Source organism: Paramacrobiotus metropolitanus, unplaced genomic scaffold, assembly GCF_019649055.1.
Source record: "Paramacrobiotus metropolitanus isolate TYO unplaced genomic scaffold, Prichtersi_v1.0 Parri_scaffold0000094, whole genome shotgun sequence".
In the NCBI taxonomy this organism is placed as follows: Eukaryota; Metazoa; Tardigrada; class Eutardigrada; order Parachela; family Macrobiotidae; genus Paramacrobiotus; species Paramacrobiotus metropolitanus.
In genome coordinates, this window is record NW_026570314.1 from 432,597 (window position 1) to 453,936 (window position 21,340).

Sequence of the window (21,340 nt, forward strand, 5' to 3'; positions counted from 1 at the left end):
CGGCCTCTTTGTGACAGACGGGAGACGCGATTCTTCTCTGTACTTCGCTAAACAATTCAATGCCCAGACGAAAGAATGGGAGCTCCTAGGTGCCAAGATGAAAATGACCAGGGTAGCGCACGGGAGTTCCCAGCGGGCGGGAAGGGTTTGTGTGGTCGGGGAGCAGTGGCGGCACTATTGGATTGCGCTGTATGAAAGAAAACGAGGCCGCAAACGGTTCGTGGAGGAACGCGGAGTTGAGCCCTCCATTATTCACCGGAAATAGCAATGGGCTCGTGCAAGACTGCACCTGTCTACTCATCGAATGGCCATAAGTAGTGAGTTTCTTGTTAAAAGCGTTTGGCAGCTGCAGTCCATGTGTCCATATGGGAGAAAAGCTCAGCGCATTCGTGCTTGTCAGTTTTAGTTGCCACAGCAATACGTCGGCGATAAATTGGCTGTGGATGTCCGCTAAAAATTGCTTGTGTATTGTAATTCTGTTGTTGTATTTTTGTTGTTGTGTTATTGTATTAATTTATGTTGCATTACTGTGTTGATTTATTGTATTGTATTTCGCGTGAACAATTTAGCGGATACCATCTTACCCTCGCGCACTCCCGAATACACTTCGGCGACATTCTCCTGGCTAGTGGCTAGCTATGGCATTGTGGCATCCAACTATTAAGTACCAAATCTACACTGAGCTCGCGATACCGGCGAGTTTGAGTTTATTCTGCCGACAAAATCATTACCAGCGGCGGAGGCCGATGGAAACGCTCTAGATAATCATAAGTACTGTACCATTTCCATGTATTGTACTTGACATGTAATGCATGGACAAGTACTTACTATAGTGTGAGGAGGACTGGTAACCAACCGTTTGACGTCATCACTCTCGCATACAAGGGAGGGCGGCTGCCATGGTGACAGATGCGCGGTTTCAAGAACTCTAAATGGGTACAGGACAGGCGGCTATTTAGTGATAATTAAACTGATCATAATTATTTTGCTTATAATTTGAATTAAGCTCATCATAATTCAAAATCAACCAATTTAAATTATGATCAGCAAAATTAAAATTAGGGTAATTTTAATTAAGCTGGAGCATAATTAAAATTGCTCAATTTTAATTATACTCCAGCTTAATTAAAATTTGATATTATTTTGCTTAAGCAAATTTATAATCAAAATTTATTTGACTGGTAGGAGGAAATGCTGCTGAATGGTGCAGCTACTGCCCACGGTCCATTACTCTTCCCATTTTACAAAAAAAACTGTTAAGCTATATACTTGTAGACCTTTTTTATTACACAAAATCTTTAAGAAAGCCTTGCGAAAGCACAGGAATGTCGTGTTACATGTCACGAGAGAACAGAGCAGCGTTATTCATTATTATTACTAGATCAGGAGAACCGTTGACTACATGGAGACCCCGGGTGAAACTCCCGTGCAAAGAAAAAAACGAAACAGCAAAGAATGAAATACTCAAAAAGAGAAAAATTTAAGAAAGTGAAAAAAGGAAAACATAAAAATGGAAAATTGAAAGCAGGCAGGAAAATCAGTCGATCTCCAATAACTTGTAATTTCGCTGCAGTAAAACCTCCATTTCGAGCCGCAGTCCGCTTAGCCTGTTCCTTTTTCCCGATGTTGCTATTCCGGCAGTAGAAAATACTCTTTCTACTGGTGTGCTGGTTGCAGGTGCGCTGGCGATACACATTGCCACCTTGTGCAATTCTGGGAAAATATTGCGTCTTTGCTTCCAAAACTCAAAGCTGTCGAGCTCCAAGTTGTCTTTCACCAGTCTGTCTTTTGAAAAGTCCTCAGCTTTGAACAAGGCACATTCTTTCAAGACGGGGTTCTTTTCCTTGGATGTAGTGGTGCCAGATTTTTTCTGAAATATCGAAATATTGTAATTTTATAAAGAAAAAATTGACTTTTAGTTTTTGTGGGTGTATGGTTTTCGCCATTTCGGTTTCTTTGTCAGTTGTTGTTAACAATATTACTATTACTACCTCCCACCTCAGTTATTATAGGCGTCCGTATATGGTTACTTGCCTTTAAGGCTTTCCGATTTATTCAGGCACACTTGACGGCACATTTCTAATGCGACCGTCTAACGCTTATGTTGACCTTTGTCAGTAGGAAGAGCATCTATGATGGGTGTAGCTGTCATAAATAACAATAAATTGATACTAAAATATGCTAAAACTGTTAAGGATATCACTATAGCCTTCCCTTTTTACCCCCGGTTTTTATAGTCACCCCTTTTTGCACCCGTTACTTAAAGGCACCTTTTTTTCAAGGAGTTACCTAACTACACACTGTCTGTGGTTATTAGAGACACCCATTTTCCGTGCCGGTTTTTAACGAATTAATACTTTTCGTATTTCACCGAAGCCAAAAAAATTTACAATCTTCTGTTTTTATGACCTTTCCAGTAGGCAAGCTGATAATATCAACAAAAATGTTTAGATATTTGACGGAAATTTGGATATTGGACGGAAATTATTTGACGTACTGTACGTTGTCCAGCATTCCTACCGCAGTTCTGTAAACCTGGTCGGTTATTTCCGCTTTCATGCAAATGTTACCGGTATCGCTGCTACTCAACAGCAACAGCATTGCCCACTTGACACTGTACGGTTGTTAATGGCTTTAGCTATATCTGCACTGACAGTTTGGTACTGTTGTTTTTTTCTCAGCAAAGTTTACTGTTACGCGTCGATTTTCTCGAAGCTTCTTCCATCTTTCCCGAATCAGCGGGTAACTGCGACCTACAACCTTACCGTACGCGCACTAAATGCTTTTAGACTACAGTATCACAGTGTTAGGTTGCAGCCTGCAAGCGGATTCCAATAATTAAAGTTAATAAGAAAATTTTATTTGTTTAAGTTGTTATTATGGGCGACAGCTTTTCTCGTCAACATTATTTTGTAATTTTGATTGATAATACATAGCATTACCTCAAGGATTCCGCTAAGATGGCTAAATCTACCCTTCTTAGCCGCCGGTTCGCCACGCGCTGGGCTGATATCGTCATCGGGAACATTGTCGCGCCCTTCCTTTCTATGAACCCGTTCGTTCATGTCCTTAATGTACTTCATCGCTGCCGATGACTGTGATTCATCCAGTAGGTTCCTGTAAGTTGGATGCAGGAAAGCAGCCGCCAAGAAGAACGGATTGTGCTTCTCGTGACGCGGATCCAAAAACACCGAAAAGCGGCGATTTAACTCAGAGAGCAGCTTATTGGCAGTGTTGGTGATCACCCGCTTTCCAGCACAAAGCTTCAAGTGCTCCTGTAACTGGCGGATCGAGGGAACAACGAGTTCTGCAGTGTTATATTTTTCTCCACTGGTTGCCTCCGTGTACTCGTGAAAGGGCCGAAGAAGGAAGATGATTGCTTTGATCTTTTCATAGTCGGTTTCCAGAAGCGTGTCGAATTTTTGCTCTTGACCGACTATCGTAAGGAATTCGCGAACCTCATAAAGCCTAAATGAGGCGCACAATGTTATAACACATTTAAAACACTATTAATATAATAATTTCTTATCCTTCATAATTGAACGTTTAGGCATTAAGGGCGTTATAAGTATGCATTTGCACCACTTAATATCACAATATGTACCTACTGTGATTGTAACCGAGTCACAAGGTACTGATATGATATTAGTAATTATGGTTTACAGTAATTGTAATTGTGTTAGCCCGTACAAGTATAGCATTCGTGATACCGTGCGACATTCCGGTTTTACGCCGTATCCACAAACAACATTGATGGTTTTCGAAAACTTGACGATGTACAGACAGCCATACTTTGGAAATGCAAACAAAATTTAAGCAGTAATGTAGGATAAATTTAAGTGATAAAACAGAGTACCATTGGCTGTTCACTGTAGTGGACACTGGAGATTGACAATAATTGTAGGTTGCGAAGTGTAGTGCCAATAGTAGAAGCAAACTTTGATTACGAGACTTATAATTTTAGCATCTGGTGGGCAGAATAGGAGAAAAGCGGAAGTGTTTATAGTAACATTTAAATAGCCCAGTAAAGAGCATAAAGGGGTTTAAATAATGCATGTTATAGCAGTAAAAAAAGAATACTAACCTTTCCAACACCAGTAACGTGGAATTCCAACGCGTCTTAACATCTCCGATGAGTTTCTTTCCTGCCAATTCAATAAGACGAGAAGTGGCAATGGCAGAACAGTTGAACCGAGTAATTAACTTCAGTGCTTTCTTCACGACATCTTTGAGTTCTGCCGATGCGTCGAACTGGCGAGCCACTAGCTGCAGAGTGTGAGCAAAACAAGGAAGCCGATAAAGGTCACTCAGCTGGGCATCGTGATCAGCTTCGCATGCCAAGAAATCGTTAATTTCGTCGTCTAGTGATTTTTGTGACTCGGTTATTTCTGTTTCATCCCGCTCAGCTGCGCTCAGTCCGTCGTAGTTCTCATCGTTGCCCAGGGATAAAGTGGCTATAAAGTATACTATTGCAGCCCTTAAATTGTATTATGTATTTTACTCTTGACGGTGCTTTAAAAAATAAATACAGCACTTCATATAAACTTAGTTTGCTTATCGCTTTACAGCATACCGTTTAAAATTTGGCTTTCGTCAGCATGCTCCAGTTCGCTCATCGCCATTTCAATGATTTCCAACTCTTCATCCTCTGTCAACTCTCGTTCAACATCATTCAATGCCGCTACCATGTTGCTTCCGTTGTCCGTTACCACAATCAGGATATCTTCTTCGGATATACCATATTCTTTCAAAACTTCAAGTATCAGCTCTCTGATACGTTCTCCTGTGTGCCGGCCGGGAAACAGTTTTACGGCTAACGTCACTGACCAACGCGTCATGTTGTTGTCGACGAAATGTGCTGTTATGCCGAGAAAGCTTTCTGTTAAGCCTCTTTTAGTCCATATATCGACACACATCGTGATCAGTCTACGAAAAGGCGAAAATGTAAGAACTTCAAAAGAAATGTCTGCTGAGTACTGAGCACCAGTACGGTGTTTCTTAATATAGCTAAACCAGAGTCATATTCGACTTCGCCTGAGATGCTCTTGTGATCTACAGTCATTTCCCTGAAACAGTTCCTTTTCATGTATTTTAAGGTTTGCATTTTGTGTGCGGGTTTTTGCAGTATACGAATGCGATTAGACACTGTTCTTAGCTATTAATTATAATAAATGTATTTTCTTGTTGTAGATTGTAAAGCACGCTTACTCGTAATTATGATGCCATCAAGAAGCAAGTGTACAGTGGTATTAGCCTAAGAAATAACGAATTGCGTGGGCCACGCTAGCGATTTTTCTTCATTAAAAAATTATAGGAATACAGGATTACGTACAGTACATTAAAGGTGCATGCATTATGTACTTCAATTTGTTTTTTACCATGCCCACTGGACTAGTGCCAATAAAACGCCTTCACAGCGATAAATGCAATAAACGAGCAAATAGCAGCAATGTCTTGATACAATATGTATCTAGTACACCTAACGATTGATTTAAATTTTCAGGGAAAAGTTCAGTGCGAACACACAATTCAGTTGTCTTACCCTTTGCAGTTCTTAATAGCCGCTTTGATCCGGTCTTTCATTGTCGCGTAAAACTTTGGACACTGAGTAGCAACTGTTGATTTGGACGGTTTACGAAATCGCGGATTGAGAATGCGGCAAAACTTCTTCAACAAGGGATGATCAACTGAACTGTAAGATGCCGTGGAACAGACGATAAACCCAGATAGTGCTGCAACGGCTTTCTTGTAGTCCGGCGAGTCGTTTGGCCAGTAACCACCAGGTGGCGGCCTATCTTCTGTCTTACTCTGAGCGGCGGCACGTTCTGTTTCTTTCTCCCGTTCTTCTCGCTCCAGCTGCTGATATACTGCCGCATGAACCTTGCGCACGTGCTCCTTCAGATTGCTGGTCCTTTTTTTCTTGAAGGTTTTATTACACTGATCGATGTGGCACGTTGTTTCTTCTTTATCCTGATTGTACGTCATGTATCCCGATTTCCACAGTACCGAGCTCGATGGTCTACCAGGCCCAGGTTTCTTCGGTATAACAGAGGAAAGCCCGTCGTCTTCTTCGTCGCTCATGTTGACAGTTATGCGTACAAATTAAGCCGTTGTAATCCCCAAAGAGATAAAACCGCTAACCGGCAAAAAGCTACACAAAAATTTTACGCATAAAATAACAACGGTTGTTAGCAGCGCAGCACAAAACATATTTGTCTCGCTCTAAAGACAAGAACGTGTTAATAATTGCAGTTTCTCCTTAGTGAACTTTTATTCACAAGCAGGAGTCGATTATAGAAGATCTCATTGTGCTCACTTTCAGTGAAAGAGACAGGCTAAAAATAGTTCTCTTCTTTTTGCCTGAATGCGCGCGCATTTTCATATTCTGGCAATGTCCATACTCATATCGTACACCATGCGGTACAGGAATTTACTCCTCCTGAAGAAATTGCTTTTGTAGATCAGCGATTGGTTATTACTTATCAGCCAGCACATCTATTTTCTCAATATTTTGAGGCACGTGCGAGATATCGTACTTTCATGATTATACTGCCAGGCGCCGAGCATTTACATGTTTCGTCTTCAATGCCCGCCTTTGCTTATACTCTGATTCCGGTCTGTTTATTGTCAAGTAAAATTCATTATTTTACAAGACTAGAGTACATGAGTCCATGACTACAAGTCAGACGCAGTACACAGCATGGGAGACGATTGCGAAAGCAGGTTACGCAGCAGCATGTACAATTACAGGCGGTCGAGGTTGAAAAAATGAATGTCTTATACGCCTTACTGAATAGTATTGATTGCAAGTTGAAGTTATAAATCTGAAGCATTCAAAACAGCACCCAACTGTTTCATCAATAAAAATTCAGGCAATTTTACTTAAGCTTAATTAATTTTGCTCAAGCAAAATTATCCAGGTATAATTAAGCTTCAGTATAATTAAAAATGACCAATTTTAATTATGCTCAAGCTTAATTAAAATTACGCAATTTTAATTATGCTCCAGCATAATTAAAATTGCCATAATTTTAATTGAATTAAGTAAAATGTTTAATTCCCAGCATAATTAAGAGTTTAATTATCACTATTTTCACTGTGCGATCCGAATCCTTTAGTTACGATGCCAGTTTTGTTCTACAGCTTCTGAAAGATTGTAAACTGTAACATCTCTAACAAAAGTACCTGCTGGTGCCTTGCAAGTTAAAGGCTATTCTTTTTTTGGCTAGAATTTGCTTCCCAATCCAACCATGTCGGGAAAATCTGCGCCGATCGCGCTCGCAGACGACGCGCAGCCGCGCCGAGGCGCAGTGGCAGGGATAGCCAATCGCCTGCAAGGTTCTCTGAACAGTGGAGAACTAAGTGATATAAAATTCGTTGTCGGACGCGATCACGGTGAAACACGGATGTTCACTGCACTCAAGTACGCGCATTGCAGCCTAATATTGATCAATCTCCAGCTGTCAGTCCTTCAGTGGTTGCCCGATGAATTCTGACTTTGCAGGTGCATCTTGAGCCTGAGCAGCGATGTTTTCTACACAATGTTCCACGGCAGCATGCCAGAGCGGAAGAAGACCGTAGATATTCCCGAAGTTCTGCCTGAAGCCTTCGAGACCATGCTGAAGTAAGCAGACATAATGTGTATCTGTGTGTCACAGTTTTTCCCTGAAATTCGCGCGCTGGTACTTGGCTCAACACTGTCTGTTGCAGTTACATGTATACTGACAAGGCTGATCTCACTGTGGAGAATGTGTGGCCCGTGTTGTATTGTGCAGATAAATATGATCTTCCGTTACTGCTGGAACAGTGCAACCAGTTTGTTTCGAAGCACATTCGAGCGGACAACTGCCTGACACTTCTGGAAAGGGTACACAGTCTATACATGATACAACGAATGTAAAATTGCTCAAGACGCTTACAGATTACTATTTCTCTGAGAAACACTTTATAGCGGTATCACCGGTATGAATCAAAATTCGTTACAAAATTAAAAATCTCCACAGTTTTTGTCAATGACTCTAAGTTAATCTGTCAACTTTCGTACTTCAGAGAAAGTTAGTTGTGTGTTCATTGCTTGTGTTGCGAAGAAGCCAAATCAATGGCATCCCAGTTCATGTGTGTCCGTACTTACCTTTACTAACAGCGCGCTCACAACTTCAGCATTCAGCATTGTTCTCTCTGCAGGGTGCAAAGTGGCATCCTGACGATACCGTGCAGTTCTGCTTCCGTGTGGCCGAGGCATACTCCGACATCGTGTTCAAATTAAAAGAATTCAGTGCTATCAGCCGAGACACGTTGCAGAAACTGCTGGAGTGTAACACGCTGCGAATAGACGAACACACAGTATACAAAGCTGTGGAGAGGTTAGTAATAGAGTGAATATCTTCCAGCTTAATTACTGCTTCTTATGCTTACGATTGTGTAATCGATCGGAGCGCAGCTAATGGCTGAGTTTTGTCAGGAGATGATTTAAAATTAAAAGTGACATAAGCAGGTCATGGCAGACAGTAAGCTTGTAAGGGGAATTAATTGTACAATATCGCTAGCAGTAATAGTCGATGACCGGTGCTCCCGTCGAGCCATGCCTGATTTGGATTGTATAGTCCTTGGCCGTTGCATTAAATTTTTTTGACTGCAGCTGGTGCGTGGAAGCTTGCAAGCGGAATAATCAGGAGGCGTCGGCAGCCAACCGGCGTGCAGTACTGGGAGAGGCGTTTTTCCTTATCCGATTTCCCCTGCTTAGCCCTACTCAGCTGGCTGACGGCCCTGCCAAGGTAAGAAATGAGCGCGTAAAATACGGGTAGACAAATTTAGTTGGTTTATATGTAATTTGTATTGCGATAATGTGAACCGTAGCCAAATTCGATCATCGGCAGATATCTTGCCTCAAGCGACCTGTTACTTTGATTACTCAGTAATTGCTCCATGCAAACTGCAGGAATTCCTAAGCGCTAGCAACACAATGATTGTTCCTTCCTTACCCGTAGGAATCCTGCGTAGCTAAACTACACTTACGTCCTGTTTTCTCTTAGACCGGCTTATTGTCCGAACGGGAACAGCTGGATCTCTACACGTACATGCTGGCCACAACGAAGCCCGTGAATTTGTTGTTTTCTACTGAGCAACGAACGCCTCAGCCTTTCCGTATCCTTCGTGAGGAATTCCAGCCTCAGGAAGAGGTCTTCGTGGAACAGCACCCGTTCTGGGTACCAGCGGAAGTGCTCGGTGTCCACTCTTCGCAAATGATTGTGTCCAATTGTGAGCGTGCCGACGAAGGAAGAATTTTGCTGGTGGAACCGGGACAGTTCATACGTGCTGCCGGTTTCTTGACAAAAGGTCGTTATCTAGCGTGCCACTGTGGTGCCGCGAAATATGCCGTTGCGGTTTATCAGAGGCCAAGCTCTTCAGGTCATTGTGTTAAAGTGGGTAGCCGAAACGAAATGGTGCCGTTTGGGGATATTTTTGTTCGGCCTGATACTGCGCGGGATTGGGAAATTTTTCGTGTAAGCGACGAGGGGGAGGAAAACGATGCACGTGACAGTAGCGATCACGATGATGACGGCGATGAGGAGGAGGAGGAGGAGGAGGAAGAAATGGACGAAGAAGAAGAGGAAGAGATGAATGACGAGGAGGAAGAAGAAGAGGAGGAAGAAGAGGACGGAGAGATGGAGGACTAAGAGCAAAGGAAAATGATGGCCGCGAGACACTAGAGTAGTAATGAGACTAACAAACATCAAGTGAGCGTAGTCAGGAAACGCCGAGGCACGCAACAGCTACTGAGTAGGTGTACAGTTTAATTTCAGGTCGAAATTTCAGGTTTTTAGGTTTCGCGGAATGAGCACCTCTTTGATTTCTGGAAAGTGGGTTTTGAACAGTTTTAAGTTTTTTACGGATGTAGCGAAACGATGTGTGTAAGTTGTTTATTTGGACGCAGTTATTCTACACTACTAACTAACTCATAGTATTAGCGTTTATTGTTTGTTGAGTACGACATCATAAAAATGTACCTTTGTTTTTGCTCCAGAGAGCTAGAAGAACTCTTCTTTTTGTTTTAATTAGCGGATTTTCAAGTTCAAGTGTAAATGGCGTTTCGCTTGTACACGTTGGTAATAAAGATTATTGATCACTGTTATTTTCCTATTTTGCTACGTATATCATTCACTGTAAAAGAATGCGCTAGGAAAGCGGAGAGGAAAAAGCAGAAACGGGAACATTTCATAATCAGATGCAATGATAGCACATCAAGTAAAACTTTTGATGCTTTTGAGCCTTCCGGATCTGGTAGTGAGATGTTAGATTGAGATGCAATTGCCGATTGCCCAACTTACAGTCCGCTCATACCACGTCGCTGCATGCCTTATAGTTATTATACGTGAAAAGTTCTGCTACCATATAATTGTAGATGAACAACTATCATTTACAGTTTTCGTGTGGATGCAAAACAGTGGAAACTGCCTGACGACTTGGTAAGAACGTTTTAAGGTTGAACTGTTATATAAGCAAGGGATGTCACTGCATACTTACTGGAATTAAAGAGTAGCCGACGCGGTGTACTTACTTCTTAGTACTCGTAACAACTGAATCCCATTATCCCAAAATGCCACTATGCACTTGATATCTACGAAACCCTGATATCCAGCAATTTTCCCAAGCAATAATCATGTCCGCTGCTTGCCTACTTGCTGATCCCAAAGCACCAGACACACTGCTGTGCCACCATGTGGCGAAGAGTAGTCTGCCTTAGCATTACGCTGTTTTTGCTCCAACTGCAAATGAACGTGGAAGCTGTGAACTATGAAAATTGAGTACCTGCTGAACTGTCGCGCTGTTTGTTCGGTTTTTCACATTCCTAACCGATTTGTTTTCAGCTGCTCAATTTTCCACGTAATTCCTACCTCGATGCAGCACATTGACGCTCTGCAACAGCTCCTCCATGATTTCCAACACTTTATCCAGGTTGCCTACAAAACGACAGTCCGATAAGTTTGGTTTTAGCTAATGCATGCGCTGCGGTACTTTATCAGGGTGCGCCACAAGCAGGCATCCAGTTCTGGGATGTAACATTCCTTCTGAATAAAAGGCATAAGGTCACCGTAGCTCTGGACGAAATAGCTGACTTCCAAACATTCTGCCGCAACGGCAGAACCTCGACACTGAACCGATATGGGAAGACTTCTCCCGGTAAGCGGACGTGTTCTAACAAATTTGGACGTAAGGAATTTAGGCAAAGGAAGCCTTTCTGCAGTGTTTAGTGTACTGAAAGAACACAATGGGCCGACCAACCGGCTGGACACTGACAAAGCTCCATTCATGAACTGAGACACTTACCATCGATGCACAACAGTACGATACAGATTTGCAGTTAGGACCGCCAGTAAACATTATCCTAACTAATAACTTGTGAAGTGACTGTTTCAGATTACGAGCTTCTATTTGTACTTGGAGACAACGCATCCAGACATCGTGCGCCGCGTACTCTTAGGCCAAACGTACAAAGGACGCAATATGCGGCTGCTGAAGGTCGGTCGTCTCGACGCCAACGGAGCATTCAGTGATCCCACTAAACCATCCATCTGGGTGGACGGAGGTGCTAACATCCGCTATGATTTCTTGTATTATCGATTCTACAGAATACTTAGACATTTTTTGTATCAAAAACCATGATTTACATAAAACCACTCAGTAGCGAAAGTGTTTCTATAAGGCTGCAACATTGAAGTAACTATGAAATATCCTTCCATCAGACATCCATGCACGCGAGTGGATCTCGAGCGCCACGGTGACCTTTGTGCTTAACCAGGTTTGAAGTAAATATTGATTACTTATGACAGCTCTGACAAGCTGGCCGCAAAATGGCCGTAGATGGTGACAGGCAGCAGTAACAAATGGATGTACGAGAATCTGAACTGGTATTTTGTGCCTATGATCAACCCGGTGGATACGACTACAGTTGACAGACTCTACACCCATAAAACCGTAATAGCTCTTATGGCATTCGGCTTCGATGAGTTTTTCATCGTTTTGCGCATGAAGGACCGTTTGTGGCGGAAAACCAGGAGGATTGATCCATTTAGCGAATGCATGGGTGTGGATCCCAACCGAAATTACGACTTTATGTGGCAGAGTAAGAGTATTATTAGAGTAGCGGTGATTTAGTAAGTGCTGAGTCGACCATTGTGCCATTTGTTTTGGCTTTGAGCAGAAGTGCTGCCGGCGGTAGATCCCTGCAGCCTCACCTACGGCGGCGCGTCGCCCTATTCCGAGCCGGAATGTATGCTTATCTTCGAAAAGATTCTGGATTTTCGGCGGGAATTGCGGGCCTTCCTGACCTTTCATTCCCACTCCCAGTTACGGAGGCGTCAACGCCACCGTGGCATTACGTGCCGTCTACGGAACAGTGTACCGTGTAGGGATCACCGCTTTCCAAACTTTTTTCAAAAGACATGCCCCGAAAATTTAAGGTGTACAGTGCATCATTGTATGAAGTCATCATTAACTAAGACGGCGTATAACATAACATTTTGAGCTAACGTAAAACGAAATTTCGTAAAAAAACGATCATCACGGCGGCTAATTCGCAGCGCTCACAAATACTAATCAAAACAAAGTACCTATTACGCACAATCGCAACTATTATGCATATCGGCATATGGTCGAAGCATTCACACGATGTATCTGAACCGGCAGCCGCCGCCGGAAAAATTAGTTGGCGCGTTTCTGACCAGTAGCAGCTACGAACACCGCGATGCCATAAATATGATGCTTAGTGGCATGATGGTAGAAGAAGCCAGTATGTTGTCATATAATCTTTTCCCTTTATAGCTTGCAGTCCTCTTGTCTCCACAGCGAACTGGCGGAAGTCCTGCAAAAGTAGTTGGCTGTGTGGGCTTAAGTGAATGAGTCCAGGCAAGCCGTGACTGCACATTCTGGAAGCCATATTGACCGTGTCTCCGAATCTGTCACATCAAGGATGCTGAGAACTTTGGCTTAATGTACAACATTTTGTACATCTCGGAAGCTTGCCTTCGAGTGTGCAGCATTATTGCTTACAATCAAATACTTATTAAAACGCTGCAAGGACAGTAATAAAGAAAAAGAAATCCTTTAATACATCTGACGTACAGGCAATAGCGTGGTCGTTTCAACCCCATAAGTCCGGCGGCACATGGACCTAAAAAACAGCTGTCATCGACGCAGAGCATGTCCTGACGACCCAGACACGAAATTACCGTATTTACCGGAATGCATGCCAATCTTAAACTGCAAATCTAGAAGAAAGGTTAACTGCGGTCTAGCCTTCATCAGCTTAATGGCGAATCCCGCCATCTTTTCGATGTGTCTTTTTCCGATGCGCTCTGGCAGCCCACTCGCTACCTGCACAGGAATATGCTGATATCTGTGAGCAGTTATAAATTATTTAACCTGATCGGTAAATACATACCATAAACGAATCCATAACTGCCTCCACTTTATAAACCTGACACTCCGTTGATAGTCTATCGATAAAAGCTTCCGTGGTCGAGATCAAGGAAATTGTGATACCAGGCGAACCGCTTTTGATAAAGTCAGTGAATCCGTATAAATCAGTGAACAGAACTGTCACCGAATCAAAAATTTCGGCTGCAACTTTTCTGCCGGCGCGCAACTGCTTTGACACAGATCTGCATGAAGATCAATAAGCACCAATAATAAAGTGGGAAATCGTAGTACAAACGCATTACTTAGGAAGAAACCGTGAGATGAGGGCATCGCATTTGTCCATTTCTTCCTTTAGTTCGCTGGTTCTAGTCGCGACTTCTTTTTCCAACTCCACCGCATAACGCTCCAGTCTGTTGTAAATTTTGTCGAACAGCGTAGTTTGGCTTCTATCGGGTGCCAACGACGGATTTCTCTGGACTAATTCACGACGAAGTCTCTCGGCATCTGGTCGCTGAAGCGGATCTGCACAAAGACATAATCGAAGTATTTCTGGAATGGCCGGCGCACTCAAGCAAAGGTCGTGAATTCTCAGGAGACTTGGAATTTCTGCAAATTCAAGCATGAACTGCAGTTCAGAAACTACAAACAGTCGTGCAGCAAGAGCGCTTTAGCGCATGGCAATTAATTATTCGGCATCAGAAGTGTGGCTACAGAAGTACTGATACAGTAATATATGTGCGCCTACAGTCTGTACTGGCGATCTTCGAGTTAACAACAACTCGGAATGCATCGGCGTATAGCGTTTTCTGAATCGTTTGTAATATTCTTTGACCTCTTAAAACTGATTAAAAAATGAGAACCCAACTATTTACTGTATACAGAAGGGGAGTATTTGCAGCTCTTAAGCCCAAATTCTCTTCTCGGGGACCACATGCCCCTTTATATAAGCGCATTTTGTGATGTGTGAGAACGAGATTTTGGTCCTTGAATTATTGAACTTCCGCTCATTATTGAACTGCACTTATGGAGCTTGCTTGTAAGATATGTCCATTAAATTTGGGATGTAACTAAACCTCGATAATATCTTGTAATCGGAAAAAGCGTCGCGATACAAACTTGCACTCTTGGAAAATTCGTCCGGGTGTAAACCCGGAAACGTGGCATTTGATCACAATGAAAAATTCAAAAGCAGGCAGGCGAAGTTCTTGCTGAACGTTTTTCCGAACCCACGGACGGTTTTGCCGGCTGCAGTCGCAAATAGCGGTTCTTCTTACCTTCGACAGCTGAGGTAATTTTCGCGAAGATACTCCCAGCCGTCAAAATGTCGTAAAGGACCAGACCCGATGAGAAGATATCTACCATTTGCTGTGTCTTGTTGTCAGTGCTAGCCGTCATTCCGGGTGGTGACCAGTATACAGATTCCCCGATGACATTGTGACATAAATTCGTGGTCAAATCTCGGTTGGCTTGGCACAGGTTATGCCGAATTCTCTCCGAACCCAAATGCGCCAGTTTGAGGGTGAAATGCTTATCCACCCAACAGGTTAGGACACTGATTCTCCCATGGTATTGTACTGAGGAAGAATGAATATACCGAACTGCCTGCAAATAGGAAACCTGCTTTCAGTATCGCCTGCACATAGTTAGCTACGCCTTCGCACTTCAATATAGTCAATCACTAAGGAGCTTTGCATTGTCGGATCTCTGCTAACAGAGCTGTCAAATACGTCCGGTAGAGCCCCCCGTAACGGACTTTCCATCACGGCGGAGATAAAGTAAACGCCGCTTGGGGATGCTGTTATGGCCAGTCCAAAGAACTGGCAAACGTTGACGCTTTCCATTCTTTCGAGCTACAAAACGGAAAATCTAGAAAGGCCTGTAAAGGCACAAGTACTTCGTTACTGGTCAGTGGTCACAGTACCTTGCGTAATAAAAGAAGGAGTTCTTTTGTAGCAACTATGTCAGCAAAGCTTGTTGGATTGTTTCTGCTGACCACTTTCCAGCCCATCACAGACTGGTCTTTAAAAGAACCAAAAACGACGGCACTGCAAAAGTTCTGCAGATACCAAAGGTCAATAGATTAAATTGTGCTAACTGCTAAGTAAACGTAAGAAACAACTTGCTTTTGTAGATGATAAAAACGTTGCACCACGTAGCGCAATTGACTCCAATGGGAAACTGGGTTTTCTTCCTAGTGTAAGTGAGTGACGGGAAAAAGCTCGGTGATCTGGGGCCTGCAGATACACGTGCCACCAGGATTCACGGAGTAACTGATTTTTTGCTTTGCGTTTAATGCACCTGCAAAGCGTAAACTTATGAACAGCAGGAAACCATATAAAAAAAGTATTATTTTTTTCGTCTGCTAAAATTTCTATGGGGTGCGCAATTCCAGTACGCACCTTACAGTTATTGTCGTAATCGTTTTTTTTCTTTTTACAGTTTATGAAACTGAATCTTGAATGTAGTAATAAATGACTCTTAGCTGACAGTTCTATAAAGTCAGCAGTGATTCCGTTCGTATTTCTGATTGGTCTAGCCGTTGAAGAAGTTACTTACGCAGTACATCCCAGGATAGTGACGGCCACGCACGACAAAATTAAACTGATCGATAAAACGTATGTAAATTGATTAGCACCTGTAACGTACACGAAATGGTAAATTCCTACCGAAAAACAGAAGGATTCGAAAAATTGCTGGTTTGTATGTGTCAGGCAGATAAGCTTTTTTATGTTGGCGACATTTTTCTTACCGCGCATACATGGCGGGCGTTCCTTAAGATATCCACATAGCGGTTCGCCAGGTGGAGGAAAAGAAACATTGGAAACGCCCCACACTAACAGTTGCTGCAGTTCTTGTATATCCCCGGTCCGTCCAAACTTTCGCAGCAAGGGCTGTTGAAAAGAAAATAAAGGCGTGCGTGCCCTGTTATACAACAGACAGTCACTAGCTAAAACTTACCTCACGACTTCCATTTGCATTGAAAAAAGAAACTGTGAAGTCAGTACGCCGCTGTCCTTCACTGTCGATGTACATTGTGTTGCCAACGTTATCGACAAAGGTTCCGTTGACCAGGCGTTGCATTAGAGCCGCACCACTCCAGTCTGCTTGGTTTCCCATCACTATTGTATCATTAATAACCTAAAAGTTGATACTTGGAAAACATTTTGACAGAAACTCACATATTCTTCTGTTGGTGGCGTATAGTGGTAAGTTTCATTCACCCTTTTTCTAAACTTTCTTAAACTGGCCACAGATCAAATCATATATGGGGCTCGGTCTAACAAAAACGCTACGTTATTCCCGCCTATGGCTTGATCTTCCGCATCTGATCTTAAGTCCTCTTCGGAAATACTAGTTTCCTCCCCTAGCTCGATTTCTTTACGACATCTGCTTTGTTTGCTTTGACGGCGTATCTCTACTTTGCTTGGTTCGGCTACGTATGCAAAACAAGCACGCTTACGAATGCTCCCGGCTGGGATTTTCCGGACAATTTTCTAAACCCTGTGGAATTATGATATCTTTCCCGTGACTCCCTTCTGCCAGTCTGTTACGATAATTACCATCGAAAGTCTTCAGCATTTTGTCCGCATGACGTCACGGGATAATACGGTTCACGCCTTGTCCGACCTCCTTATACAAAAAAGTTCCCACCGGTCACTCGTCAGTAAAATATCTTTATGAAGTTTTTGCGTGATCACGCATTCTATCCAATATCTTTGGCACCCAACATGATACCGGTAACAGGATTTAAAAGGATTTTAAAAGTACTCCGAATCAGAGGAGTGTCAAAACCGGGACAGACCTCCTTAACAATGTGCTGCAGTCGGTATCCCGATACAATAGGTATAACGAGCATTCATTAACGTATTTTTGTTTCATAACCTATTCGTTGACCTTCAGGAGAAATGACAGAATAATTTTCAGGTTAGCAATATTTCGTAAATACGTTCAAATTTTTTGTTTTGTTGAATTACTTATTTGTGTCCGTTGACAATCCTTATAATTTATGAACGACTGTCATGATCGAAATTACTGGCTTAATGAGAACGAGAAATTTCAAAAAAAAGTTTGTATTTTGTAGTATTCAGAAGTTAGAGCAGAAAACGGGAGCGTCCCAGTTTTGAAAACGTCGTCCCAGTTTTGAAAACGTTTTGAAAACGTCTACCGGCGTCCCAGTTTTGAAAACGTATTTGGACCTTTACTGTTGAGCTTACCTTAGCAAGTGCAAAGATTGTGGTATAACCGCTGACGATAAGAATATACGGCTGCAGAAAGCATACAAGAATATCAGCGGAACTACATTTTGAGAAGGATAACTTTCAGCAGGGGAATGGTCTACCTACCTGGCTATGTAGAGGATAGGTAAAATTAAAATCTCTTTCGGTTCGCCGAAGAATTTCTTCTCCAAGCTGCATTTTTGCAAAGCTGCTATTCTTGTTTTCGCTTGGATTGATCATCAGTACGGATCGAAACGCTTGCAGTATAATCTGGAGAAACAGTGTGCCTATGTGACTGTGAGTGAGTAATTTCCCTTCACCACAGTTAGCAAGCAAGCAAAACACATTGGTTTCTGGTACCTCTGGCGTGGTAAAATGATAAAACGCAAAAACAGCTAAAATTAATGTAAGCGGTATTGCACATAAAACAACAAGAACTTACCGAGTCGTTTCTATCGCCCGCTTGCCAATTTATTGGGCGAAACAGATTGTTCTCAACCAAGACATAAACCTACAATTGAAATCTCGTTTCCATCGATCGGTTAACACGACGTACCGTAAAGGCGTAAACCAATTGAAAGCAGTCAAGTTCGTTTACATATTCGCCATTCGTCATTTCCATAGAGGAGGCTGTGAACTGCAGAAACGTTCCATCAAATGTCACACCGTAGCAGTCGTAAATACTTCAGTTCCCACAGATATCCCTTACCAGAAATTCTCGTAACGTCGGCCCCAAACCAAAATACAGCACAACTAGAAATGAAACACTCTCAGCCAACCTGATCCGGACAGCTCTATCTATCCACGAAAGCTCTTTCTCACCTCTACTTGTTGCACGGATCTTCTCCAGAATCGATGGAAAGTCGGCAAACGGTAAACCTGACTGCGCGTAAATGGTCCAGACAGTGTACCTGATGTGTCTTTCATCCTTTAGATGCGTCACGACCAACGCTCCCAGTTCAGCATAGAAGGCCGGCGAGCTATTGTCGATGATGATATTCACCGATGTCCAGTTGAACTTGTTCAGTAACTGAGTAAATAGTTCCGCAGCGTCGGGCATACGGTAATAGGCGGTGAATATTCCCGTTGGGTACTGCCACCGTTGTGAGCGGGTGATCGGGCTGGAGCCTACCCTGAAAGATTAAGAGCAGGGCTTTTTTACGAAGCAGTTAAACTGCTAATGAGCAGCTTGCTGCATCTACCTACGTACATCGAAATCCATAAAGCGTCCCATTGTGTACAGAGTCGTGCTAATTCTACAGCTCCACCGATTTCACACCCTAGAATTTCGGAAAATCACCTTATACTGCTAGTATTCGACATTTGGAACTGGGCAATTCTCGCATGTTTGCGAACAACTTGTGATAACTTGCTTTTCTGCCTTTTTGCAAAATTTTACCTGGTAGAATGGACACGAGGACGTCGCGCTCATTAGGCTGACGATAGTAAATACCGGCCGACATTGCAGCGACATTGCCGGTAAGGTCCCCACAGTTCCGATCCTGAACATATTCAGTATTGAATCGTATGGCTCCATTGTATATCTTGTGCACATGCTCAACAGCGATCGACAATGCTGGTGCGGTATATGGAAGAGATCCGTAACCTCCGTTCGTGATGCCGGCTACTAGCAAGCTCACATTTACAGTACGATGACCTGGCTGCTGCTCCAACTGATTAAGAACTGGATCAACACACACCATAGCAACAAGGATGGAGACCGGAGTGAACGAAATCATCTTCACGTTACGCGCCGTAATAGGACTCGTAGTGAACATGAAAGCCGGTTCGTGGAAGCAACGCTTCACATGAATTTTAATCTTAACACAAGGGGAAATTTCGCCTTGGATTTGACGTACGGCAAGTACGATTCCGGCGCTTGTTAATAGTGATCCCGGCAATCAATCAAGGAATGTTTGAAAATGCCTAGCCAACGACGCGGTTTCTATGCTGAACAAGAGTGGAGTAAACCGGGCGGGCGTTAAAAATGGAACCACAACACGTTATGGATTAACACCGCAATTTTTAAGCGTAAAATTGTTAGACTTAATCACCGAGATTGCCATAAACCAAAAATAGTGCATAACAATCGGGTTTAACTCATCGAAAATCAAACCTTAAACCTAGTAATTATATTGGCAACCTTCTTGGTGTGCCACAGAAAGCATTTACAACAAAGGAAGATTATTCAGAGCGGGGTCGATTAGGGCAGTTTATGACACTTTATGTAAAGGATCCAGACATATGGAAACGCTTGGCGAACGCCTATTTATTACATAACTAATAGGTGTTACGTTTGTGATAATAGCTATTATCTTGATTGAGAGTTTTTATACAGGTTGTGTAGATGCTGCTTGTAAAGGCAGTGCGATGCAGCGAAGTGTCAATAAAGCCACTCCATTATACTCATGTCATAATTTAGGGACGTCATGCGGAAATCAACTAATTACTCCCTCCCTCGACGCGAGAACTCCAAAGGTGGGCTCGCAATTCACTTCCTTTGGGCAATTATGCCCAACATTTCCGGAACCGGCCCCAAGCCATCACAATGAGGTACAAAACAGAAAAAGGTTTACGTAGTAATTGACACATGTTAGCGTTGAACATTTCCCAATTTGTATCAGCTCGCATACACACATAACAGATAACTGTAACAGTGAGACCACTAAAGAGCGGGCGTGTCGCAATAGCCGGAATCCTGCGTCTCTCCGAATCCAGCCCCTCACTCCGACACGTCAGGAGAGAGCATCAAACATGTACTCGGAATTTACTCCGTTTTGGGTAGTTATGCCGACCATAGGTGGAAACGGCTCCCAGTCATCACAAAGAGGTCACGGTAAAATTGCTATCATGGGAACGTAAATAATTGCAAAAGTTGAGGAAGCGGCCACAAGGGCGGGAGATTCCAGGTTGGCTTGGAGGCTACACAATATCTTGGACCAACCGAATCGAGCCGAAAATGACATTGTTAATAGCAGATGACTTTCCTGTTTTCCGCAGTACATTGAAGCACGTTACCACTGCTGGATATGTAATTTAACTTCTGCACATTCCTTTTATGGCGTGTGTATAATCTTTCTTCATCGGTTTGTTATATTTCCATTTCTAGCCAGGTTTAAATTCCCACGCTAGATACAAGCCTTAAACGGGTCATCTGTTTACTTGAGCAACAAACGACAACCGATACCGACACCAGAGTCTGGCGATGCTGTTGGATAATCTGCCTACCGCGCGTGACGACTGGGCAGTGCACATAGGTGACTTAACTACGTCGAGCTACGGGAAACCGCCCTGCGACTGGTGGTCAAGCACTTGTCAGCATTGTTGCTGATGGTTTCTTGGAGTACACCGCGGAAGAACTGACGGATGTCCTGGCACATGAAGATGTGCAAGTTGCCTCCAAGAGGGAGCTGCTCAATGTACGTCGTAGGTAGCGCAAGCGGTTTTCATATTTAATTAAAACATGCTCTTTCTCCACATTCAGTCTTTATTCGTAATAAGTTGTTGAGAAATATCGAAATATTTTTTTACATTTTGATTAAATGAAGTGATGGAGGCGGTTGTAAAAATAAATCTGCAAAGCGCTTGTAGGTGGTCATTTCCTGGTGCCGCTTCGACAGCGCTTCGAGATGACAACAACGGGTAGCGTCCTGGCCGAGCTAGACTGCAAGCAACTGGCCGACGTTCTCGTATCTTGTTTCCTG

At 43.0% G+C, this 21,340-nt stretch overlaps 4 protein-coding genes across 4 annotated transcripts; 2 read left to right on the forward strand and 2 right to left on the reverse strand.

Moving 5' to 3' along the window:
• Nucleotides 1-1,364: 1,364 nt before the first annotated feature.
• On the reverse strand, nucleotides 1,365-6,339 carry LOC129596698 (uncharacterized). Its single transcript, XM_055494042.1, has 5 exons — nucleotides 5,543-6,339; nucleotides 4,574-4,926; nucleotides 4,085-4,454; nucleotides 2,943-3,468; nucleotides 1,365-1,870 (listed from the first exon to the last, which is right to left on the reverse strand). Exons 1-5 carry the CDS (start codon nucleotides 6,079-6,081, stop codon nucleotides 1,538-1,540), a joined length of 2,121 nt encoding a protein of 706 aa, XP_055350017.1. The 5' UTR covers nucleotides 6,082-6,339; the 3' UTR covers nucleotides 1,365-1,537.
• A 972-nt stretch (nucleotides 6,340-7,311) lies between these two features.
• On the forward strand, nucleotides 7,312-9,976 carry LOC129596684 (BTB/POZ domain-containing protein 3-like). The gene is made up of 6 exons (XM_055494017.1): nucleotides 7,312-7,423; nucleotides 7,505-7,624; nucleotides 7,711-7,867; nucleotides 8,185-8,363; nucleotides 8,639-8,774; nucleotides 9,033-9,976. The coding sequence occupies exons 1-6, from the start codon at nucleotides 7,407-7,409 to the stop codon at nucleotides 9,675-9,677; spliced, it is 1,254 nt and encodes a 417-aa protein (XP_055349992.1). The 5' UTR covers nucleotides 7,312-7,406; the 3' UTR covers nucleotides 9,678-9,976.
• Nucleotides 9,977-11,163: 1,187 nt separating this feature from the next.
• On the forward strand, nucleotides 11,164-12,874 carry LOC129596723 (zinc carboxypeptidase-like). The gene is made up of 6 exons (XM_055494069.1): nucleotides 11,164-11,181; nucleotides 11,419-11,587; nucleotides 11,745-11,800; nucleotides 11,863-12,124; nucleotides 12,221-12,347; nucleotides 12,823-12,874. Exons 1-6 carry the CDS (start codon nucleotides 11,164-11,166, stop codon nucleotides 12,872-12,874), a joined length of 684 nt encoding a protein of 227 aa, XP_055350044.1.
• Nucleotides 12,875-14,947: 2,073 nt separating this feature from the next.
• LOC129596724 (uncharacterized) lies at nucleotides 14,948-19,234 on the reverse strand. Its single transcript, XM_055494070.1, has 10 exons — nucleotides 19,036-19,234; nucleotides 18,847-18,916; nucleotides 18,459-18,769; nucleotides 18,346-18,389; nucleotides 18,235-18,273; nucleotides 18,079-18,147; nucleotides 17,763-17,906; nucleotides 17,634-17,684; nucleotides 15,173-15,269; nucleotides 14,948-15,021 (listed from the first exon to the last, which is right to left on the reverse strand). The coding sequence occupies exons 1-10, from the start codon at nucleotides 19,097-19,099 to the stop codon at nucleotides 14,948-14,950; spliced, it is 963 nt and encodes a 320-aa protein (XP_055350045.1). The 5' UTR covers nucleotides 19,100-19,234.
• Between the last annotated feature and the right edge of the window lie 2,106 nt (nucleotides 19,235-21,340).